The 25,570-nt window shown below is 45.1% G+C and overlaps 1 protein-coding gene across 2 annotated transcripts in view; it reads right to left on the bottom strand.

The window, feature by feature from the left end:
* LOC143835881 (F-actin-monooxygenase MICAL1-like) overlaps nucleotides 1-25,570 on the bottom strand; it is a 53,353-nt gene that overhangs the window by 9,538 nt on the left and 18,245 nt on the right. Inside the window, exons 2-17 of one of the 2 annotated variants that reach the window (XM_077334278.1) lie at nucleotides 20,102-20,396; nucleotides 18,806-19,013; nucleotides 16,818-16,934; nucleotides 15,712-15,813; nucleotides 14,010-14,165; nucleotides 13,609-13,709; nucleotides 12,502-12,759; nucleotides 10,822-10,937; nucleotides 9,490-9,616; nucleotides 9,068-9,152; nucleotides 6,825-6,972; nucleotides 5,186-5,373; nucleotides 3,060-3,169; nucleotides 2,807-2,857; nucleotides 541-715; nucleotides 193-278 (exon numbers count right to left, since the gene is read on the bottom strand). In XM_077334278.1, coding sequence (XP_077190393.1) covers nucleotides 193-278; nucleotides 541-715; nucleotides 2,807-2,857; nucleotides 3,060-3,169; nucleotides 5,186-5,373; nucleotides 6,825-6,972; nucleotides 9,068-9,152; nucleotides 9,490-9,616; nucleotides 10,822-10,937; nucleotides 12,502-12,759; nucleotides 13,609-13,709; nucleotides 14,010-14,165; nucleotides 15,712-15,813; nucleotides 16,818-16,934; nucleotides 18,806-19,013; nucleotides 20,102-20,365 — 2,292 coding nt within the window. In that variant the 5' untranslated portion in view covers nucleotides 20,366-20,396. Of the gene's footprint in view, nucleotides 1-192; nucleotides 279-540; nucleotides 716-2,806; nucleotides 2,858-3,059; nucleotides 3,170-5,185; nucleotides 5,374-6,824; nucleotides 6,973-9,067; nucleotides 9,153-9,489; nucleotides 9,617-10,821; nucleotides 10,938-12,501; nucleotides 12,760-13,608; nucleotides 13,710-14,009; nucleotides 14,166-15,711; nucleotides 15,814-16,817; nucleotides 16,935-18,805; nucleotides 19,014-20,101; nucleotides 20,397-25,570 lie in introns of those variants that run through there. The other variant, XM_077334279.1, reaches the window with a different exon arrangement.

Below are 25,570 nucleotides of genomic sequence, written 5' to 3'. Positions count from 1 at the left end.
TAAGAGAGCCAAACATAACGCAATTTGTCCTGTAAGCGGGTAGGTTGCAGGCACACCCCTGGATGGCTGGGAAGTACTATGGCCTCTTGGACTGAGATACCAGGTTAATTATTAGCTGAATAGGAGTGGCCTATTTAAGAAGCACTGATTGTTGTTAATTCCTAAAAAGGGCAACAATCTTCTCTCACTTACCTTGCTTGCTGCTTTCTTGGTGATTCCCCTGACAGGTACAGCCATACTTGTGGGGCCAGCACAGTGCAGCATACAATAGAAATTACCTAAGGATAAATCAAGAGGGCTATAGCCAAGTGGAGGGAGGCTGCTGCTACCAGCATGTATTCTGTCACCCAAACAGGTCCCACATCCCCTTTCCTCTTTCTGCTCAAAGAAAATGGGGCTGGGATGGGGGGGGGGGCAGCATCCAAGTTAAATGTACAATTTGAGGGGAAAGCACCAGTCAAATAAAAGAGAAACTGCTTGCATTGATGACTAAACTATTCTGGTGGGAATTCTCAGTTCCAACCATGTCTCTCTACTCACCGTCCTCCTCGTTGAAGACATAGTCACCCAGCCGCAGCGTCGTTCCACAGTGGTGACACTTGAAACAACCACGATGGAAGAAACGCCCCTCCGCACTGACTCGCTCTACAATGTACACGTGTTTACCACAGAAGTAGCAGGCATCACTGCTTCTCCCTGGAGAGAGTGGGGGACTCTGTCAAAAGACCAGGGCAGAAACGTAAAAGGATGTCTTGGGAATGGCCCTTAGGCTTCTCTGTCACTAGCACATATGAACCAAAGAACAAAGTTTGAGTCCAGTGGCAGCTTTAAGACCAACAAAGTTTAATTTTGGGTATAAGCTTTCATGTGCATGCATACTTCTTCAAATGCACATGAACATTAATACCCAGAATTAAACTTTGTTGGTCTTAAAGCTGCCACTGGACTCAAACTTTGTTCTTTGGTTCAGACCAACACAGCTTTCCATCTGAACATATGAACTAGCTCCACCTTAAACTACCCAAATATACCGGGCATCACCACAGATTAAATTCCGGTAATCTCTCCCAGTAAAATTTACTTAATTCATTTATACCCTTCCTTTCTTCCCAATGGAAACCCAAAGCTGCTTACATCCTCCCTGAGCCTCCGGGGAGGGTGGTATATAAATATAATAAATAAATAAATCATTCTCCTGTCCCCTACTTTATCCCCACAACAACCCTGTGAAGTAGGTGTGACTGGTTCAAGGTCACAGTGAGCTTCCATGGCATGAGTGGACATTTGAACCTGGGCCTTCCAAGTACTAGTTCAACCCTATTCAGAAAGGGGCTAGCCGGTGGCTCAAGGATCCAGCAAGTTCTTTCCTATCAGATGAGAAATCAATGTGTGAGAAAGTCAAATTCTAGGTTTCTTGCACCAGATGAGTGCAATAAAATTGTCACTCACTGTCCCATTCCATCTAGCTTCTTCTACATAGGCCTGCCTAACAGCTGTTTCAGCTGGGCGCAATATAAACCAGAAAGCCAGTGTCCTGCATCTTGTGCTCAGGAGTTCTGGTATTCCCCATGCATACATGCAAATGGTCAGACTTCACAAGTAGCAGCAAACATTTTCACACAATTATTCAGTGCACGTATACAAGCAGGCCTCTGCTTGCACTAGCCTCCAGGATGCACCCCCCCCCCCCAGCTCTCTGATGCAAGAAATTTTCTGGAGAGGAGGAAATCAGTAGGTCCTGATAATTAACAGTTGAATTCACATTTGCTGTGGACAAATTCAGAGTTACCTATTGGAATGCTGAAGGCAGGGGAGTTATTTCCTGGATGAGAAATTTCCCTGATGCCGTTTGACTCTTAGGATCAGCAGTTAAACTACCCTCTTTAAGTTGTGAGTCATGTGGCAGCTGTAGTCAATAAACATTATGCACTGGCTTTTCAGTCATGGGATAAAGGTCACAGCTTATGCAGTCAATAGCATACGGCTAACTACTAAAAATGTTTGTTCCGACCCTGAATATACTTTGTTTCTTTTTTTCAACAACAGCAAGATCCAATATATTGCTTCCCCCCTCCCCAAAAAAAGAAAATCACTGGTTTGTTCACACTAACAAGTCCTCCACTAATTACCAGATTATGGAAATCACATGCAGATAAATTGTAGGTACATATATTGTCTAATCCAGCCTTTCTCAACTTTTTTACCACTGAGAAACCCCTGAAACATTCTTCAGGCTTCGAGAAACCCCAGGAGTGTTGTGATTGTGAACAATACTGTTGGGCAGCATAGCTGTGTACCCACCCTCCCCTTCCAGGCCCATCACTGGCCATTTTGGGAGGGGGGTGATGGGTCAATGTGACCATATATGGTCATATCACCTGATAAATGATTACTTAAAAAAAATATTTTTAAAAAATTAACTCCCACCCATTCGGGAAACCCTTCCAGGGCTGTCATGAAACCTTGGTGGAGAAAGCCTGGTCTAACCTCTACACATGAAGCTTCTCTGTGTGCACACCAAGGATGCAACTGTCTGTCATTTCCCAGGATGCAGAGAGGTGTTAAATGTAGGAATTTCTTAATCATTTCAATCCCTATAAGAACAATGCCCTCCATGAGGGAATTTGGCCAAAAGCATATGTATACCAGAAGTTTTCTTCCTCCACTTCCATTTCATGTTCCATCCTGTTACATCTCTAAAATCTCAACATCTAACTTAATGATTGATCTTTTTTTTAAAGAAGGGATTGATCTTGTCTAAATTCGCTCTTAATACAAGGTGACAATCAGAGATAGGATAACTCACCCTAGCGCCTTGCTTCGTCTTCTTGGTTTGTGACTCTACCATGTTGTTCTCCTACAATTAAATGTTATGCCTCTGAATCAGCAATAAGACAAAAGACTAGTTTGCAGTTCACAGAATCAGACACTCCCACCCAGACTATCTGCTAGTTGGGCCCAGGTGACAAGGGTCTGCTGGCCATTACAGAAGACAACTGTTTAAGACATCGGAATGGCCTTTCATGGTCTAGCTGTGGTCCATGAGCAGACAGACTCACCAGGGATCGTTTACGTGAGAGAGAGAGACTTTTCTGGAGCTTGCTGAGGAAGAGGATAGCTCCCTTGCTGCCACGTGGTGAAAGAGGTTTTGCAGCCTCCTCCTCTGATTCTGCAAGAGAACACAATCTTCTCTGGAACAGAGGCTAACTTGATAGATATATTTGACCTTCCCCACCATCTCCATATAGAAAATAAACATGACAGTGGCAATTCCTCCATTACCACCAAATAACTGAACACATTTCCACAGGAACTGAGAGTCTTGGGATCTGTATCCCCTCTCCCATATTCCAAAGCAATGGGCTGCTGGTCCACTCCTGACCTTTCATCTGCTTCCATATTGTTCCTCTAGTGTACACTACAAGCCCTTTGGCTAAAGAACAGTGATTCCTTTGTAGAATATTCTGTAATTTTAGTAGCTAGGACATGTAGAGCTTTGCCTTTAAAAGCAAAAGTTAGATGATTCTGCTTTGGCGCATACTAGGAGACTGAGGTAATTATGGATTATAAATATTTTCCCCTTGGAAGCTGCATGTGTTGTATTCAAAGTGAGAAGGTGGCCAAGAAATGTCTTTATAGGGCAAGAGGTGCAGAAAGCAGCTAATCACATCTTTCTTTGTAGAATCTCCATGTTCTCATCAGTTTGTCTTAATTATTTATTTGATTTATAGCCTGCCACTGCCCGCCAAGCTGGCTTGCGGTGAGTTACATATTTAAAAACCCACAATAAAACCCCAACAAAATAATTATCCCTCCCTGGTGGCGAAAATAGCCTCCCTCCTTCTCTGCTCCGCAACTTCCCCCAAACCCCCTGCCTCAGGGGATAGATGACAGATGGTAATCCGGGAATAGCAGATGTTTTAGCTAATTTGGGCAAGGGGGGGGTCCTAGGTCGAATTGCCCTGGCCTTGCCCAAAGACCTGGTGGTAGAGCTCTGTCTTGCAGGTCCCGCGGAACTCGGAAACCTCTGACTGGGCCCTCAGCTCTCCTGGGAACTCATTCCATCGGGGGGGGGGGGGGGAGGACTGAAAAGAACCTGATCTGGGCTGCAACGGGCAACTAATGCAGATGCCTCCGGACTGGCTGGATATGGGCCCTCCATGGTGTACCTGTGAGGATCCCAGCAGCGGCATTTTGCACTAGGTGTAATTTCCAGGTCAAGAACGAGGAAAGGCCAGTGTAGAGCAAGTTACAGAAGTCAATCCTGGAGGTGACTGTTGCATGGATCACTATGGCCAAGTGATCCAAGGGCACTAGTAGTCCTGCTTGATGAAGATGGAAAAATGCCAGGCAGGCTACTCTCATGACCTGGGCCTTCACTGATAAGGAAGCATCCAGAATCACACCCATGTTCTTGGGCTCGGGCGAGACAGTAAGTTGCACCCAGGCAGGGTGGGCAATTACGCTTCCTGATCGAGTCTCTTCCTACCCAGCCACAGTACCTCCATTTTGGAGGGGTTGAGTTTCAGTTACATTCAATGGGAGTGTGCAAGGATGGTGAGTTGACCAAAACAAGACATCTGAAGCATGGAACAGTTCTCACCCCAACACCTATTAGTCTTAACAAATGTAGGATTTCTGTAGGACTTAGGTCATTTTTAGGTTCCAATCTGCTGTGTGCATTCTTCTCAAAGGAAGAAGACAATCTTCATCAGATGCAAAGCATGATCAAGAGACATACTGGTGTTAATATATGTAATTTAGATTTTTCCCTAGCAAAGGCTTAAGCTAAAGAAGGCTGCCACCTTTGGCTTTGACAAGGCTTTGTGTGGCATCAAGCCACAAAACTTTTCCAACTAGCTCTCTAAAAGTCAGGAAACAACCTTTAAAAAAATGGTATGCATGATACAGTAGCTTAAAGCAGGCTCCTATAGAGTTCCAAGGAAGAAACTACCCCAGTCTGCCGTGTTTTGAATGATACTACTAATTTCCCAATACTCAGTTCAAGCTAGCATGGTTTCCCCAAAGATAGAATTCAAGATATTACCTCTCATCTATCCCTCACTGAGCTGGTCCCTTCCCATATCACCAACCCCAACCACAAAATGGTAAACAGAAAGCCAAGCTTCAACATTGATGCCAAGATATAGCAGCACATATCACTGGATTATTTAGGAATCTCTACCTGGAGAGGTCTTGAAGGCATCATAAAACTGGCTTAGGTAAGTGATCAAGCCCAGTCGGTCAGGCTCAGACATTGAAGCCATTTCAGTACTGGAAAGGACTGGAGGGATCCCAAGCTCTTGCTCTGCCACGTCTAGGGCTATCTGGTTGTTCCCAATAGGATCATTCTCAACAAGTGAGTTGAAATCTCTGAAGATGGAAATTGCAAGTCAGAGTGAATGGCAGAAATGATACCTAGAGATTTTTTAAAAAATCAGGAGCCACTGAAAGCTTATGTTTCACTAAGGAAGTTGTTTGTTTGGGGATTTTTATTCCTACGCTCAACACATTTTAAAAAAATATACTCCATAGTTAAATCACCCTGAAGATGTCTGTCATAGGATATGGCAATGCTCAACAGTAAAACAATAAAGAACTGACCATTGTTTGAAGTACAAGAGCATTAGCTTGTGACAAACAACCTTGTGTTCAAGGTGACTCAACCACAACTCTCAGGGCCGTTCCGCATCCGTCCAAAATAGCACAATGGTTACTAATTGAAATCGCTACAGTTTTGCCGTTATGCACAACGTCGTTGACAATCTGCAACACTCCTGAAACTGATCCGCAAAAAGCGCTTCGTTGTAGCGCTTTCAGGGAAATCCCAAAAAGTGGATTCACCCTCCGATAAGCACTACACTCCTGCAACCAATCTGCAACACTAGTGGGAAAGTTCTGTGCGTTACCATTGTTGCGGTTTCTACAAAGTCCCTCCCCCTGGCTCTCTCCTCTGATCTTCCGGCGAAGCGATCGCCATTTTTTTTTCTCCGAGCGAGCGAAGATCAACACACCGGCAAGCCTTCATTTACCCAGGGAGGCTTCCCCGGCTGCAGTCCCTCTGTTTAAAGTCACCAAGCACAAGCATCATAGAGGCCCGTTTGCTGGTTTATTTTCCCTTTATTTTTCACAGTGTTTTCGGCCGAAAATCGCGCCCGTGAGGGGGGGGGAGATTTTTTTTTTTTCACTCGGGGGGAGCGTGGCAACGATGAAATGGCAGCTCAAACATCACCTGCTAGCTGGATGGGTCTCTCCGTTGCAACAAATCAACGCATATTCGTTGCAACGTGTGTGTGTGTGTGTTTTTTAAACCTTCCTTAAAGGGAAAGGGGCTGTTTGGGAGCATGCTAACGGCTGCCCATTGGCTGCTTGACGGCCAGGGGCGGGACACAGCTCAGCAATAGCGCTTCCTTTCTAGCGATTTTTGCCGAGACCGGAACCCTGTGGGAAACGATAGAAACACAACTGGATTCCACTACAAAGGCAGGTATGCATAACGACGAATTCCACTATTTAAAATGGCGATTTTCCGTTCAGCAAACAATTTGCTACATGGATCCTGGTGCGGAATGACCCTCAGCATTTCTTTCCTGTTCTACTATTATTAAGGGTTTGAGAGAATTTGAAAGCTTGCAGAGCATTTTATTTTCCGTTTATCCTAATAAAATGCATTAGGCAATGTTTGTTTACGGATTTCGCTTTGGACCATTAATGAAGCTACCTACAACTTCTGCCTGATTTTCCGGATCTATTTTAAAACAATCTCCTCCCCTGTTCATCATTCTCCAATCTCCAGTCCCAATTCCCCCACAATGGATACTCACAGAAGATCAGGTCTAAAGTGATGAATAAGGGCACAGAGGGCCAGGCCACTCTTCCAGGAATGTGTGAAGTCCACTACTTTGATGTCAGGGTAATTTGTTGTGTTAGTTTGACACCAGCTAAGGAGCTCCTCATACGCTCTGTTAGAGTCTGGGGAGGGGAGGGGTGGATCATGCAGAAGAGAGAGAACAAACAGAGATACTTCAGAATGAAGAACATAGTAAGAAATGAAGACATGTCAAAAAAGCCACTGCAGTCAATTTCCAGGAAATCTCCTGTTACAGGATTTCTGTAGTATACAGCAAATAGTACTTTCGCAGGCTTCTGATTTGCTTACTCTACTGGCCATAACTGCTTTTGTACTCCAGATCTAGTTCAGTCTAATCAGCTGTCTTTCTGAGGAAATGTTCACACATCCGGAAGCTCTAAAATTACATCTGCATTGCCCAGAACAACCTCTTCAGTGCTGTTGGAGAAACAAATGAGGTACCCTCTTGCACTTGTTAAAATCAAGACCCATGCAATGAAGGATGAGCCAAGCACTGATTCCACCCTTGCATTATACAGAATTGTGTTTGTTTTATTAAATAAACAAACATGATACAGAAGACACAATAACAATTCCAACATGTGGCACAGATTCCATGGCTCAGCTGCATGTTTGCATGAACCCACCTCCGTATTTCTATCCTTGAAAACAGAGCTGAGAGCTTAATGAAAGTAAAATTTGTATAGTTGGTTCAGCTTAAGATCAGGGGAACAGAGCCCCTGATTTCCTTTCTAAGCAAAATTAGCAGAAGTATAGAGTCATTTGGATTATCTCAATGTGCATTCATTTCCTTCCTTATTATCTCTCCCATTTTCTCTTCAGACCTCCTTGCTAACCACAAGGCGTACAGAACATTCCATCAGAAAGACAAGACAGCCAATGGGAACAGACTAGGAAATGAGAGACAGTAGAGTAAGGTGCAAGTGGGTAACCAAATTTCGAGTCTAGAACAAATTTAGAATCCAGCTGGTCTACTGGACTCTAGTAGAGTAAGATGACAGATGAGAAAGCACAAAGAAGCACAAGAGAACTGTAACTGAAAGAAACTGCAGGGATGGAGACAAAAACACTCATGCAAACATTCATTCATACTAGCATGCATGCACACAGACTTATTCAGAAGGTGGGGAAATAGTTCTAGAGATGCAAAGAAATCTGTTGCCACATTAATTTATTTCGCTGAATTCTGGATAGCAACAGGCTACAGTAGAAGCAAAATGCCACTGTCATAGAAAAGGATGCTGTGCAGCAGGGGATTTTGCTCATGGAGCTGATCCTTTTGGGGGTACAAAACCTGTGATAAATCTGAAGAACTATCATGTCAAACTATAGAGCAGACTAAGGGGAAGGGTGAGGAACAACAAATTGCTGAGATCATCCAAGAATGCAAATGGTTTTAAATGTGAAATTGCTGTTCTACATACTTTGCTATATATCCTCTCTACTTTGCCAGAGAATCTAGAAACAGTTAATGTTAACCCTGAGTCTTGTATGTATGTATGTAAATTTTATGAATTCTCAGGCAATGAAGATGAATCACATAACCCGTATACATAGGCAAACAAAGTTAATTTGTACACATATACACACATAACACATTAACTTTGTTTGTCTATGCATACAGGTTATGTATGTGATTCATCTTGTCTGAGAATTCATAAAAATTCCATGCATGGAGAAGCATAGAATTCCCTGTGAGGAAGTAGGCATGGTGTATAAGAGCAATATACTAGGATCACAAGATTCTCCATGGATATGCTGTTCAGGTGCAAAGCAGTGCCTTAGAGAAAGTATAGTGGAAAAGATGGCAAAAGGAATGGAAAAATCATTCTAATGGGAGGTGGTGGGTTCTCCATCTTTGGAAATGTTTAAACAGAGGCTAGATAGCCATCTGCCGGAGAGGCTGATTCTGTGAAGGCAAAGGGGTGGCAGGTTACAGTAGATGAGCGATTGGGATGTGAGTGTCCTGCATAATGCAGGGGGTTGGACCAGATGCCCCAGGAGGTCCCTTCCAACTCTATTATTCTATGATTCTATCAAGAAGGTCTGGAAGCAGCAAACAATCTGCATGAGTGTGGAGGAAGGCAGGCATCGCTGCCTAACGAGAGAGCCTGGCAAGCAAGAGCAAGTGGCAGAATCTATGTTCAGGTGAATCTATGCAGCTGGAGGCCAGGGGAGGGAGCCATCCACACTTGCCTGTGAAGACTGCCTCTGGGCTAGCCCTGCTGCTCCTCTTCTTCTGGCCCTCTTCAATAGCTCCTGCCAGATACAGATGGCGAACCTGAAAGCAGATGTGCCAAGTTACTGCTCTCACTGACAACAGCTTGGATCCAGAAGCTATATCCCCTGGTCTGATTTACTCATGTTCTCAGTTTGGACAATGTACCACACCCCACAACATAGCTGAGAACAGTGTCCCTGCCAGAATAGCACAGAGGGACATCTTGGAGACAGTGCACACCATTCTGCAGATCCCACCACAATGAAAAACCCTGTCATTTTTTGGAACAGGGCTTGGATATATGCAAGACACCAAAGGCCAAGATTTTGTAGTGGCAGAGAAGAATCCACAAACTCCTAAGGAACATAAGTTGCTCCCTCCCTCTCAGACATGTTACCTGAGAAGCTTTGATGGCTTGAAGGTTGATGTTTGGGTATCGTGTGGTGGGGTCAATACTGTACTGACTAATGTTCTTGTTGGTGCTGTCCGGGGAAGTTTGCGACAGCCGCTGGTACACGCTTTCTCTGAGGAGAAATTAAGCAGGAATATTCCCTCTTAACCCTTCAGCAGCAAGGCACATTGCCTCAACAGTTATGTCCCCTCAGGCAAAAAAGCAATCACCATCCCATCCTCTTCACAGAGGCCCCTCCTCATCGCTCTTGCCTGCCTCTGTGTCTGGAGGGAAATGATTAAGTTCTCCTGCACTGTTCCCATTCATGTGTCACTGTTACACATGACTCTGGACATTTCCTGTCTAGCTGGGGAATTGCTAGGAGGATTTATACAGATTCCGGTGGTGACAAGTGCTGTTAAGTCACAGCCACCTTATGGCAACTCTGCAGGGCTTTCAAGGCAAGAAATGAACAGAGGTGATTTGCCATTCCCTGCCTCTGTGTAGCAACCCTGAATTTTCCTAATGGTCTCCCATCCAAGTATTAACCAGGGCTGACTGTGCTTAGCTTCTGAAATATGATGGTATCAGGTTAGCCTGGACTAAATCCCAGGAACTGGGAAGCTGGAGTGAGTGTGAGATGCAACTAAAATGCATAATTGTGGTGGTTCAATAGGCCAACTGCCTCAAAGAGATTGCTGGAAAAACTCCACTTTGTTTATTCTAGTCCCTCATGCCACAACAGGGTTCCAGCAGTATTTCAAAATCGAAGACTCAGAGTAAGGACACTTCCCCTGGCCAGGCCCAGTAAGTCTGTAAGAGGCCAGGATGACTGGTCTTCTTTTACGAACCAGTGTAATGCAGTGGTGACCACAGAGACTTGGATCTAAATCCCACTCTACTGGGTAGACTGGGGTACGTTGCTGTCTCTCAGGGGAAGCCACCTTACAGAGCTGTTCTAATTGCCAGACTGGATTATCAGATGTTGTGTCACCCTGATCTCACATGAGGAAGAGTCATGGAGGCTATCAAGCCAAGGCTTTGAAGACTGTGGGGCAGAGGCCTGCCATTCAGGCAGTGATTATTTGACTGCAGAGTGCTCACTTTGAATTTCAAAGGACTAAACTTCTGGCACAGCTAATGGAAATTAGTTCCCTGCCTGAGTCACAGGCTAGGCAACAAGGGCTGATGAACCAGTGACCAGCTCTGTAGAAAGCAGCTCCAGATTTTTAAATCCCTTTCCCAGCACTGACCCAGCAACACAGAACTCCTGCCAAAAAAGCTCTCCCTTCCCCATAATCACTGTGGCAGGAGAATATCCCTCCTTAGATTGCTCACCTCTCAGCCAGCATATCCAGTGGAGGCGTCCCTGAAGCCCATCTCTTTACCATCCAGGCAGCATCAAAGGCTGCCAGGAACCCCCTGCCCACACCGGTGCCCAATGGCCAGAATGGCTGGAGAACACACAAAAAGAAAGAATGAGGAAAGCTTTCTGAGCCTTAACAGAATGGCTCAATACGGTACAATAGATCCCAGTGTGCAGCTGCACTGAAATTGGACAGGAAATTGCAGTTCTTGGATGAATCAGACTGTCAAGGTTATTCCACAGCCAACTCACGGGCTTGGAAAACTTTGGCTTTAAAAGAGCTCCTCTCACCCACCCTCTGCCCATTCCAGGTGTCAGCTGGCAAGCTGAGCTCTACCAGATGAGCTGACAGCATTGGGGGGTGGGGGAGACATGAGTACAGAAGATTAAATGCCAGATCAGACACAATAGTATCCCCAGCTGCTGGAAGAGCCTCCAGGCTCAACATACAGAAGTGTGTACTGTTCCCCCAGCCTCACAAAATCCAGCAGGAGTACTGTCGGCCCAGCAAGTGGTATAGTACCCTGTCAAGCCCAGGGAAAACGAGGCTTGTTGAAAGAAACGCCCTGTACAAAACAGAGGCGGCCATGAAGTCCCATTCATGTGACCCACAGTCATCCTGCAGTTCACCATGGAAGACATTGGGATTGTCTGGACCGAAGCATGATTTGTTGGATCTGGGCTCCTTCCATCCTTTAGCACTTTCAGCTTGCAGTGTCATTTTGTAACAGATCCTCTGACAATTTGCTTATCACCCAGTGGTAAGAGGAAAGTGAACGTTCCGGCTGGAGCAGCATTATCTACAACAGTGGTCCGCAACCTTTGTTAGGCTGCGGACCGCTGCGCCGGGGTGTGGGGAAAGGGCGACCCGGGGCCCCACGCGTGCGCGGCAGCCCCGGCGCAAACGCGCATGCACGGACTTGTCGTGCGTGCATGTTTGCGCCACCGACATGCCGGCGGCCAGTGCTCCCTCTCCCCACCCCTCCAGGCCGCAAGGAAATCGGCCGCCAAAGCGGCTGATTAGCTTGCGGCCCGGCAAGCTTCTCTTCCCGCCCCCTCCCAAAGCAAGAGGCTTGCCGGGCCGCAAGCTGATCGGTCGCTTCGGCGGCCGATTTGCTCGCAGCCTGGCGAGCTTCTCGCTGTGGGGAGGGCGGGAAGAGGGAGCCACGGCCCAGCGCCGAGACCTTCGTGGCCCGGCACCGGGCCGCAGCCCGGGGGTTGGGGACCACTGATCTACAAGACTTGCAATCTACATACATTCACCCACACATATTCTCATACATGTCAACGGGAATGAGTGCTAAACTCAACTTTCAAAAAAATCCCGTGATGGGATTATATCACTGCAAAGTGCAGGCTGGAGTTCACATACAGGAATGCTCTTCTGTGTAAAACACAAACACAACAAATAACACTATATGTTGAAAGCTAACCCAGGGAGAAACATGGTAGCCTGATTTCCCCAGCTGCCGGGAACATTTAACGTGGGGGAACATTCAGTGGTGAACCACCCATCTGAAAGTAAAGCCATCCCAGGATTTTTCTGTATTAATAAACCAGGCCCTCTTGAAAGAGAAACAATTGCAAGCACTGATGGTAGAGACGCATCCCTCCCATCACGATCATTCTGGTCTCCTTCCAGGGACACTTACCTCCACCAGGCAGTCCCCCACCAGCCCAATGAGCAGCTTGGTGCCATTGCAGTCACGAACTAGCGCTGCATTCTCTGAGCGGTTCATGCAGGTGAAGTCAAACATGTCAACATCTGGCTGGTTGTGATGGTTCAGCGCAAACTGCAAGTTGGGCAGCTGATAACTGGTAGAAAAGTTGGCAGCTTCCTTGGCATATGCTAGAAGAGCTTCCTGGTCCACATTGTCTGGAGACAGCAGGCTCTCTATGTCCAGCATGTCCTAGAGATATCAATATCCCAACCATAATATTTTAATCGTCTTCAGCTACGTTTGTTATGTTTACAGAGTGTAACCTTCCTTTGTAATCTTTTTGGGTGTGGAGATATTAGGAACCCCCATTAATAAGAAGAGTTTAAGCTTTCTTGAAGTTCCCTTGGAAGCACTCCCTACTGGCATTTCTCATCTGCTCTGCACCACCATTAATCCTTTCTCTTCAAAGTTTCCCATTCCAAACATTGCCCTCAGATTGATTCTGTTTAGCTAACATTCCTCAGGACAAGGTGTACTCTTGCCCTCTAACTAGTGAGCTTGGTTTTCCATCACAACCAGGACTTTCAGAATTTTAGCTATTATCCAAACAGACAACCTGAGTACATTTGTTAACCTGGGCTTTTCCTGGATTGTACTCTCTGCATGTCAAGGAGAAGAGTTCAGACTAACCTGCCCCTTGACATTCTGTTTTTGTTTTGTTGTTTTTTGAAGGGTGCTTTTCTTTGCACTGGACAGGATTAAAACCCCTAATCCCCCACTCCAGAGCCATCTGGTACAATTCTGCTCATTCACACTGCCACTTTTTGTTTAGATTTTGAGTCCATGGAAGTCCTTGGCATGCATGAAGTGAAATGCACACTGCACATCATGTCTACCAGAGAAACTCAAACACAAATCACCAACAAGCCTACAATGAGCTATGTGGATTTCCTTAGAAAGCTAGAAGGACCAGATAAAATTCACAATGGTTGCATCAAGTGACTCTAAGGTGAATTCAGCAGGTGAATTCAGACAATGTTTTTAAATCTTTTTCGCTTCCCACATGGTCCTTGTAAGAGTCTGTGGTTTCTTACATACATTTAAGATTACGCCTTTCTTCAGCAGGCTCTGCTTCTTGGCCGTCATGACGAAGTAATGAGTGTCATCTTTATAATAGACAATGTTTTCCAAGTCGATACCTAATCTCGTTCAAAGACAAAGATAAAGCCACAGTCATGTATAGTTAAAAATACCCAAATCCAGAAGGTAACAAATCTTATGCTAAGAAACATGAGTGGTGCTTAATATCCTGAACAAACCAGTTTGCACAACTGACCCTGTTTTTCTTAGACATCATCAAGGTGGTCAATATTCACAGAGACAAAACAAACAACCTTCTCCATTTGTCAGAGCCTCCCTGTTTCCTGCCACTCCAAGGCATGGAATGACATACAAGGCAAGGCACTGCTGCCTGCAGATGAGGAGCATTAGGCCCTCACCTGTTTTGTTACAGAGGTTTTGGAAGAACTGCTGGTTGTAGATGCGAGCGACTCCACTGATCTCAGCCACCTCCACCTCAGCCCTGCTGTGATGATTAACAAAGTTGGTAGTGATGCCAATGGCCAGTTTCCCACGGGTTTCCTTCCGCTTAAAACCTGGGGATACACACAGAGAGACCTTCCAGTTACCTCAGCAACCAAGTGGAGGGATGCAGGAGAGTAGGGATGAAAGAAGACAGGCAAGAATCATATGGAGGCTATACCCCAAATGCAGGCAATTCCCTCATCTGCAACATGGGTCCTCTTGAAAGTGACCAAACCAGATTTAAGTTTGAGTCCAGTGGCACCTCTAAGAACAAAAACTGGGTTGGTCTTAAAGGAGCCAGTGGACTCAAACAACACAGCTACCCACCTGAATCTAGCAAACCAGGCTGTCACTGTACTTTCAGGGGCTTATCCCTAAACCTCTGCTCAGATACCTGCTGAATCTTTCTAGGGGCAGGTACCAGTCACCAGCTCTCAAAGGAAGGTGAAATATTGTACATGAAAGCTCAGGACGTGGTTAAGAGAAAGAAAGCTCAGGACGTGGTTAAGGAAATACCATCCTTTCTTCTTATGTGGTGTAACTCCAACATTCTCCTTGGGGAAAGCAACAGAATCAAAGGATCACAACACGGATTGTATCTCATGTTTGGAGAACAGTGGGATTGTGGGTAGGACTGTAAAATCAAAGGTGATAGACAGGGAATTGCTGAAGCCAGCTCTGTCAACGATCTGGGCAGGTCTCAATAAATGATGTAACCATAGTTGCTACTAGCTCTCTGGTGCCAAACTGTCTGCAGCAAATTAGCCCTTTCCCTTTTTGTTTTTCATCTTCTGACGCATGGCTAGATGCCTTTCAGATGTTTTATGACACAAGTTACTCAGATCCATGGCTGGGCTCATATACATAGCTGCTATTTGTGTAGAATGTGAAAAGTTAGCTAAATTTAAGAAACTGCTCTTGTCACTCCTAGGAATTAATTGTTTAATTTATGAGTTGATTTTTCACATGCAAAGCTCAAAATGTTGTATGATTTTAATTGTTTATTCATTTTTAAAAAGACAGGCAATTTCAGTTCTTCTCTTCACTCACTCAACTAATCGATCCCAAATAATGCTACAATTTTCCCTAGCTGGGAGGAACAGAAAACCTTGGTTCTCTGAAATCTGAAAGATATTCATGATTGCAGAACCTGAGGTTTTAAATTTTGAAGGCTGTCTCTGATCACATGAACGTACCACAATGCAAGCCCATTTTCCCCTGGTGAATAACTTGGTTAGGCTCCAAACCACAAACTGCTACATCTGCATGAAACTGTAATGGCTAGGCTAGGTAGGAGCTCCCCATCTCTTTTGACTGACACTAGTACTCTGTTCAGGAAGAAGAGACCATCTACCCGACACAACAGAGCCAGAAACACCACTCCCCACTCTCAGCAGCAGCACACACGTTTTCAAAGCCAGGAGTAAAAATGAGAATGACTGTCGCCCTAAAAAGATTTGGGTAGAAACCTGCTTTCTTACGATGTACAGAAAAACTACCAATGAAATCAGTGTTCCCCAAACTCTGTCCCCTCACCTCGCTACAAAAACTCCCCAGGAGACGCTGAGCACCACCGAAGGAGCAGGTCTCTTCTGCAGGCCTTAAATGACCACTTACCTTCTGGCACAAACTTGCCTCCGCCTGCGGAGATGAGGACATCAAATTTATACTGGCTCAGGGGGGAGAAGCTGGGATGCAGCACAGCCCTCCAGCCAGCAACTGCAGGAATAAAGAGAGAGGGAGAGGAATCAAGTGCTTTGCTAACTGCCAGCCCCATCCTTACATCCCTTGGACATGCCTGTTTATAAAGGCAGCAAGGACAACTCTACATCGCTAGAGGTGTTTCTCTGAAAGGCTGCCCCTTAGTGGCCTGCTGTGAAATCCAAAACACATTCATCTGTGGAGCAAAGCTTGACTCCGGGGGCACCAATAAGACCAACTCAGTTTTATCCAAGGTATGAGCTTTCGTGTGGAAGCATGCTCCGTACCTCTATTCATCCGTGGATTTTACTTGCAAAGAAGGAGTATTGCCCATGAATGCAAACAGAAATTAATGAAAAGGTAGCTTTACAAACCCACCTTACAAGAGAAGCAATCTGAAAACAGGAATCTGGGTGATGATGTAGTATGTGTTTGAGGGGGAAGTGAAGTCCTATTTTCTTTCTAGTAACCGTTTGAAGGCAATGTAAAGAAAAACTGAAGAGTAGGGAGAGGGGCAAATAACTTTTCCAAGAAATGGTCATCGCAAAGTGAGTTTTACATTATTGTCTCAAAGTGAGTGCTACCAACAGCTTTTGAGTATTTTGCATTAATAAATCAAGGACAAGTCTAATTTTAGGGATTGCTTCTGAGCCCAAAAGTTAGTCTCTTTAGCTATAAATGTTACAAGGCATGTTAGATCTCTCCACTTTAGCCTCGACAGCAGTGTGTTACCAACAAGAACTCCACTCTCAGCAAGGAGAAATGAATCCCTAAAGACCAGTGGCTGTGCTTTAAAAGGGACAACCTGCTCACTCTTCACCAGTAGAGAATGAGGTGCCTGGATACAATATATCAGGGGTGGCCAAACTGTAGTTCCAGATGTCCATGGACTACAGTTCCCATGAGTCCCTGGCAGCACCATGCCAGCACTCATGGAAGCTGTAGTCCATGGACATCTGGAGAACCACAGTTTGGCCACCCCTGCAATATATAGTATTTGAAGACCCTTTTGACATCCTCACCCTGTCCTCCTGACATTGCAGATGGTGGAATGAGCCCCTTAAACTGTACTTTGTTATGAATCTGCACACCCAAGATTAAGGCTACTTTCAGCAAGATCAGCTGCAGCTGCCGAATACCTGCAAAAAGAAAGAGAGAAAACCAGATCTGGATTACTAAATATCAGTAGCGACCACTCTGAAGTCTTTTTCAGTGTCCAGCCCCACCCACCAGCTAGCATAGTCTGCTCCTTCCCTACTTTGCAAAGAGGCCCAAGTCTTGATCTCCCTGTCAAAGCCCACGTGTTGTTTACTTATTAGTTGCCTTTCTTCTGTATGGAACTCAATGTGACTTACAGCATATTATATAAAACTCATAAAACACACAAAAAGTAAGGTTTAAAATCACAATTCAGGCCTGCTAATAAGCAAAAGGAGTCCTAAATAAAACTCTCTTTAACGGCCTCCCTGGCAAGGCTGTCCCACAGTTGCTGTGCTGCCACTGAGAAGGTTTTATCTTGTGTACCCATCAAAGCAGCTTCTTTGATTGGTGGGAAAGTCAGGTGGACCTCTCCCTGTGATCCTAATTGTGGGCAAGAACACATGGGAGAAGACAGTTCTTCAGACACCCTGGTGCCAAGTCATGAGGGGTCTTAAAGGTCAAAAACAATGCCTTGAATTGAACTTGGCAGTGGATGGGAAGTTGGTGTAATTGCTGTAATATCAGGGTCACATACTCAAGATAGCTCATCCCAACCAGCAGTTAAGCCACAGCATTCTGCACACTCTCCAAGGGCAGCCCCAAGTACAACACACTGCAGCAGTTCAATCTATATTTAACTAAGGCATTGTTTACTGTGGTTAGAATTAGGAACACATACATTTTGGCAAATGTGCTCCAAGCCACCACAGTCACCTGGTTTTCTAAGGTGTCTGCTGGGTCAAGCAGCACTCCCAAGCTGCAAACCTGCCTTTTCAAGACGGTGTGACCCCGTCCAAAACAGGAGAGATCTCAAGTTCCTGGCCTGCTTTTCTACAAAACCCTGTCCTGTCAGGATTAAGCTTCACTTTTTTACCCTCATCCTGCCCATTACTGACTCCAAGCACTGGTTCAGAATATCAACCGCATCCTCAGAATTAGGAGGAAAAGAAAGGTAGAGGTGGGTGTAATGGCTTTTGGTTTTAACAAGAAAGATTCTAAGCCCATAAAAATGAAACACTGAGGAATCCTGGCTTGTAAGGGAAAACAACATAGCTAAAAACAAAACTGGAGTCCTATAGATAATAGTGTACGTCACAGCAAAGCCAGCCTCAAAGCCAAATGTTGGTTGACAGGCCGCATCTTCCTTGATAGGCTTCCCAAGGTATATGCTGACTTAAAATATTTGTATAAGATTTGTCATTTGGAAGGGTACCTGTGGCGCTTATGGGGTGACAGAGAGAAAGAGAGGACAACCGTCATCTGGACTGAAGAATGTCCAGGCTCTCGCTCTGGCCTCTCCTATGGATTATTTAAGCCCCAACTGCCCACAATCAGGTAAAAGTGGGGGACACAATCTTTGATTAAAAGGTTGATAGCATGTAAGCTATGTGACCAGTGCTGTAATTTATGAGGTATGCAGAAGTTATTTTTTCATAGTTATTTGACTAGCCAGAGAGGACACAAATGAAGAGCAACAAATAAGGTTTATTTAACAGAAAATAACATATTTAACAGAGTAAGGCTCTTATGTGGAAATATTTCTGGATAAAAAGTGAACTCATCTTGCTGTGACCCATCTATCACTGTGGGACACAAAGCTTTTGCAGTTAAATGTTCTATTGTAAGGCTTCTGGCCCTCAAAACACCGACAGCTTTGCTGACTTCTCAACAAACCTTTTCTGCATTTGGTCAAATATTCCTCTACCAACCTGTCTCCATCACCACCATCCCCTGCCAGGATCATTTCCATGGTATTGCAAATGGATACCAATCTGCCACTATGTCGGCCAGTCTTTCCTGTTGTACTCACTGATGTGATCCAAGGAGCCTGTGCAGAAGTGACCATAGAATTTTTTGGCCCCCAGCGCCCGCAAGTCATGGATGGTGAAAGGCCAGAGGTGCAGCACATTGTTCCGGGAAAAGGCATCTCTCTTCTCTACTACCACCACGTGGGCTCCAAGGAAGGCCAACTCAATGGCTGTGCGGAGACCACAGGGGCCTGCCCCAATTATCAGGCACTGAAAGAAGTGGGCACAGAGTGATCAACTGTTTAATAACAGTGCCAAAAGTAGATACTGGTGCTGGTAGACAATGAACATTGTAGCTAACTGTAAAGTTTTAGTAAATCCACATGGTATTAATCCAAACAGCAGCCACAGCGTGGCTTTTCAGGGACAATGGTAGGCCCAGAAGCCTCAAAAAAGTTGCATTTCCTTTTGTTGATAACAAGAGAGCTTTAAGCAGTGACTTCTTTGTAACAGTGGGCTTTACTGGATTACATACTTGATGGTTAGCACTCCTGTTGTATTTATTTATCCACTTCATTCCTCCACCTCTTACTCCTCCCAATGGTGGTGGATCCAAGGGGGCTTACATAATTATCCTCTCCTCTATTTTATCCTCACAACAACCCTGAAAGGTATGTTTATCGGAGAATGCGTGACTAGCGTGACTAGCCCACAGTCCCCAGGAAGCTTCCATGGCAGAGAGGGGATTCAAAGCTGAGTCTCCCACATTCTATTCCAACCCTGCAATGGCTCTCCTCTTTCAGAAGATCCTGACACATTTTGTCAGGATAGCACTTCTGCTATGAGGAAAAATCTTAGTTGCCACAAATTTATTTGTTCAATTCTTATTTTCCATGCACCAGTTTAAGTGGAAAAATTCAGTCATCCCCCCAAGAGCTACTAAACCTATTGAGATGGCAAGCAATAGTGCAATGTGCGGTGCTGTCACATGAAAGTCACTGGTGCCAATCTGTGGGGCTTCTGATCTCACTAGTGGCGAGTGATGTGCCTCCTTCCCGTCAAGTGGCTGTTATTTTGTGATCTTTTAAAATGATTTAAACAGAACTTGCACTCCTGTCTTTTTCTTTCTACAACAGCACTGCCAATCACTTTCAATTGTTTGACAAAGGGGGAAAAAACCAAGCAAGGAACACACATGACCTAGCAAGCTTCCATGGCAGAGTGATGTCTCAGATCCTAGTCTGAAACTTTAAACCATTATGCCACTGCAGTTAGGATGGTCATCTTCCAGACAGCACCTCCAGTTACAGCTGCTCCGCAAGCTGAGCAAAGGCAGCAGCCATCCTGTTCCTCCTTACCTTGGTGTTGGCACATGCCTTTCCCTGATCATAGTGTCTGTGACTGGCTTTCTTGTCCAGCTTGACCCACAGGGTTTTGGCATTCCAGTAGTTGAGGCAAGACTTGAGCTTGTGGTAGAAATGGAGCTGGCCAACATGCTCCAGGCTCAGATGTTTGCACAGAGCCTCAAAGCTGCTCATCACCTCTTTGCTCTGCTTGGCACGGAGGAAAGTTTCAAACAGGGAATGAGCCAGATTGCTCTGCTCTCCATACTGCTGATTCATCCTCCTGGTAACTCAGGATCAAGAAAGAAGTCTGGAAAAGAAAGAATAGAATATGAGACGTCAACACCACCTGCAGCTCAGGGAGATCTGGAACCTAGAGCTGCCAGGCAGCAAGATTTTGTCTCCAGTTGTGGCAGGTTGGACCTTAGAGACAGAAAGGCATGCAAGAGCAGCTACTACATTGTTCACCCTTATGCAGAGGTCCATTCCAGATAACAGCTGCCCTCAAGACTTCCGCAGCTTTAGGGACAAGACTGACTCTCTAAGTAGGAAATAGCCCTTCTTAGAGATGGCATAGATGGTTTTGCAAAGAGGGGTCTAAGCTCCTCTGAGATTATTTACATGGACAACAACACAAGAACAGAAAGAGCATGTAAGGCAGGGGTTGTATGTTTACTTACCCTTCCCATAATAAAAAGTTCTCTTGGCAAGTTAAAGAAAACACAGGGGAAACCCATATCTATTACATTTGGGGTTTTTTTAAATCTAATGGGAGATTTTCTTATTTACCAGGTGGAGTATTTAAATATTCAATTTCATCATCATTCTGAATAGATACAGTATCAAAATAACCTCTTTCTGAATGAGCTCAGTATAGATTGTCGTGATTAAGCTATGAGGCAGTATAATGAACAACATTTTCTCAGCAAGATATTATGCATCTTTTCCTGAGCGTTAACACTCAAGTGAGTAATTATCTCCACCCCCCTCAGGATATTTGCATAAGTGCACTTGCTTCCAAAGAACCTTGGAGTCCCACCTACCACCACTTGGTTATGCAATCCTTTATCACCACACACAGTTGGCCAGGGAGGATGCCTGGCCATTACCCCACGTATAAGTACTTCAACTTCCACAGACTTCCAGGACAGCTCATTACTGGCATTGACTGCGTGCACCTCACAGGATAAGCATTCTCCTTGTTTACCAACCCCTAATTCTCCATTAGGCACTTTGTCTGAACAGGAGGAGTTGGTCTCAGATGTAATGCTGGAGATACCCAGACTCAACATTCTGGAGGACTTCAGCATTCATGCCAAGGATACTCACCAGGGCTGGAGCAGGATTTTATAACTGCTTTGTCCACCTTGGGTCTCTCCAAAATCATGACTAGCCCAACACATGAAAGACATCAGATCTTGGATTTAAATCTTTGTCATTGAACTTTTGAGGAAAGGTTTGAAGTCAGGGCTGGAGGGAGATTCACCCTGAACCAAGGTCTGACCGCTACCCACTCAAAACCAAGATCAACACACCGCAGACTGGGGGCAGTAAAAATGGTCCACCCTCAGAGGCTCATGGATCCCACTGGATTCTAGAACAAGATTGCAGCAGAAGTGTGGAATCTGAAGTTCCTTGAGGCTATCAACAAGGTTGCTCTTTGATGACCTCTCCCAATCTTGGTTTACCAAGAAGCTGGATGATATAAAAAGGGCTAGGAGATGTCCAGAATTGTACTGGCAAAGAACTCATAACTGAATCTGACAACTCATGCTATAGAGCTCACAGTAAGACCCAGGAAGCGGTGGGGAAAGTGGCTAAGAAATGTCACTTCTCTGTTACTGTTCCATAAGTTCATTCCAATTGTTTAAGTTAACAAGGCATCTGTTGACTCCTAAAACTAAGGCTCGATAGCATTTGATTTTGGACCAGACAATTAATTGTGATATTTTTGCGACTTTTTTAGCTGATAAAATATCAAGAATTTGCTCTGATTTAGACACTGACTGTAACATAGGTCCACTAGAGAAACTGCCTGTTCTATTTATGGACCACTTTGACCCAGTTTACATGATGGATGCTGACAAACTCCTGTGCCTTGTGCCCTGGATCTTGTTTCTAAAGTCATGTAAAGATGACTTCAGTGAATCCTTAGTATCTAGTATAAACCAAACACTAACTCAGGGTACCTTCCCTCAACCATTCCAAAAGGTGGTTATCTGTGTACCTACCCTATCTGGCACCCTGGGAAGCCAGTGGATGGGGCTTGGTGATGTGGTAGCTGGGGGGCAGGGCCTCTGCAGAGAAATGCCTGCCCATGAACTGCCCCCCCCCCGAGCACCCAACATTCTGTGGCTCTTAACAGTGGGGGAGGGGCTGGCTGTCCAGGGCTGCAAGTCCCTCAGCTCATCCTTGCCATTGGGAAGCTGGGATTGGCTGCTGTCGGGGCCAGCTCACAGTAACACCCATACCATAGGAAAGGCTGTGAGGGTTTGTAAAGTGTCACATCTTTGCAAGCAGCTGCCATGCCCAGCCTTGGGTTCGTGGCATCTGTGGGCTGGGCTGCTTTAGGCTGGTGCACATGCCACCGAGCCATCATCTGCCCACTGGGACAAACGCAGGGGCTTTGGGCTCTGACATCTGTGAGACCGTGTCTCTCCCCCTATGCTGCACCACAACATCTTTCCTTATCCGAGAAGGGTCTTCTGCAGGTACCAACCAATAAATGGGCAAAACCAACAATTGCCTAAACATGTGCTTTTTATGTTGTGGCCCCCACCTCGTGGAAAGGCCTATCTGGGGTCAGGGAGTCTCCCACTTTCCTGGCTTTCCGCAAACTAGGAAAAACTGAATTATTCAAGAGGACTTTTCTGCTCAGGCAATAAGATAGCACTGTAGAAAAGGTTTCACAAAATTACTTGGATGAATTATTGAGGACTGTTATCTGTACTAGTGTGTGCGTGGTTTGCTGCTGGTTGGAGCTTATTGAGTAATTATGCATCATTTTACTTTACTTCAACTTTGCTTTTTAGACTTCTCGTTGGTTCTACAGCACCAATCCTATTTCATTGTTTATTGAATGCCCCATTTTGTTGAGCATGTTGTATTGACTCACTCTCTGTAATCTGCCTTGAGTCCCCGTGAGAAAGGCAAAATATAAGTAACATAGGTAAGTACATAAACAAAATTGCTTGTCTGTTTTGGGGACCATATTTCTTCCTTTATCCTTTGTGTGTGAGCAGGTATTACCCTGGCAAAATGCCAGCCTTGCCCATTTGGCTCAAAAAGATCTCTCTTTGACTTAGTGCAGGGTACTAAGATAATGTCATCATTTTATTCCTGTCAGCCACTAGGGGGGAATAATGGCCTACCATCTCATCTTTGCAGAGAAACTCTTGAAAAGCTTCAGTGCTCCCTCACAGGTTATTTCCTAAGACTCCAGTTATTCTGTAATCCACTGAGGCAGTGACAAAAGGGAGCTGGTTATCTGCTTCATTTTGCCAGTCCTAATATAACAGTTGGGAATGAATGGGCCTAAGGTCTGGTTTTAACACACACAAGTTCGCCCCCTTATAATTGGGAAATAGCCTCCTGGAAGGAGACTGTCCAGGACCTTGTCTGTCCAGGTCCACCCTGATTGGCCCTCCCCCTCCAGCTCCCACCTTGCCTCTTTGCCTGCTAGAAGCCTTGTGGCTGCGGCCTTCCTTATGCACCAAAGGGAGCTTTGGCTACCCTCTCATGCCTTCCTGCCTGCCACCCCTATAAAGCTCCAAAGTAAGAGCTGTAAAGATCAGTCATTAGCTCTCTTCCAAAGGCTGCCTAAATTTTTCAATGGTAAGTTTCCTTATTAGTGCATGTACTGCAATGAGTCAATAGCTAAAAATGCTTCTCACAGTTTATGCAGAGCTTGAGAGTGTTTGAAGCACATCCTATACATCCTGTGGCTGCTGTGTGGCCTACCACATGCCCCTTCAAGGTGCTGCCCTCAAATGGCTGAAATCCTTTCTCCAAGATTGGGAACAGTGTCACACTAGGAAAAAGAACCTCCCAGTGGCTCACCTTAGTATTTGGGATCCCGCAAAAAGCTATTCTCTCTCCAATGCTGCTATGTATACACCCTCCCCCAGTTGGTCCAGAGTTTCAAGCTAGGAAGTCATCAATATGCCAATGACACCCAGCTATATCTGTTGATGGACAGCCATCTGTCCAAACCCTCAGACTTCTTGGCCAGGTGTCTGACCATAGTGGATTGCCTCAAGCAGAGTCAGCTGAAATAAAATCCAACTAAGATGGAGATCCTCTGGCTAGGCTGACACTTCCCTGGTGAGATGGTGCAACTCCTGGCCCTTGATGGGGTGCAATTAGCAGCTTTAATGACCATCAAGAATCTGGGTGTGATTCTGGATGCCTCTTTATCTATGGAGGTCCAGGTCACAAATATAACTCACCAGTCATTTTACCATCCTTACCAGGCGACCCAATTAGCAACCTGTTGGCCTTCAGCAGACACCTACTGTATCTCACTCTACACAGGGCTACCTGGATGTTGTTCTGAAAACTTCAGCTGAACCAGATTGTAGCAGCACGGGTTCTCACTAGGACCTAGTGGAGAGCACATATATGGCCTTTGCTCTTCCAGCTGCACTGACTCCAGATGGAGGACTGGATCAAGTTCAAAGTTCTAGTTTTGATCTTTAAAACCCTAAATGGTCTGGGACCATGGTCTCTGCAGGACCACCTATCCCCCATGTCCCTCAAAGAACTCCAAAATCAAATGAACTAAATTTGCTCAGGATCCATGGCCCAAAGAAATTAAATTCACCTCAGCCAGGGCTTTTTCAGCCGTGGCCCTGACCTGGTAAAACACTCTGCCTAATGAGATCAGTGCCTTGTGGGACCTTAAACATTTCCACAGGGCCTGTAAATCAAGTTGTTCTGCCAGGTCTATGATTGGCCTCTCTGCCCATGTTTACCCAATCAATTTACATTTGGGGACTACATATCACCTAATGTTCCCCCTCCCCCCGGTCTTTGCCTTTCTTTTTGTTAAAGGATGAGGCATTAAGAAACTAGCTTTTAAGTCAGTTTTAAATCTATATGTTTTAAATCTTGTCATCTGCCCTGAGCCTTTGGGGAAGGGCAGACAACATACCCAATAATAAAACAATATAATAATACACAATGATAATTTGATTGGGAGAGAAGTACCAGGGATGAAGGCGTGTAACTTTTCCCTCTATGTTTTTTTTTGCAAACTAATTCACTTCCTGTGGCCCAGTAAAAAAAATACAGGCATAATCATGTTAGCAGTCTGGCAAATAAAAACCAGCTAAGATCAGTAATACACAACTGCAGGTATGTCAGAAGACATTCAAAAGCACTTCAAAGAAACTTCATTAACCAAAAGAGCAAGATCAGCCATCTCTTCCTTCCTGTATGTGAAAGACAAAGGTTTCTCTGCTGCTAACCAACATCTTTACCACA

The sequence above is a fragment of the Paroedura picta genome, chromosome 4 (genome assembly GCF_049243985.1).
Source record: "Paroedura picta isolate Pp20150507F chromosome 4, Ppicta_v3.0, whole genome shotgun sequence".
In the NCBI taxonomy this organism is placed as follows: domain Eukaryota; kingdom Metazoa; phylum Chordata; class Lepidosauria; order Squamata; family Gekkonidae; genus Paroedura; species Paroedura picta.
This window is presented reverse-complemented; position numbering and strand designations above follow the sequence as displayed.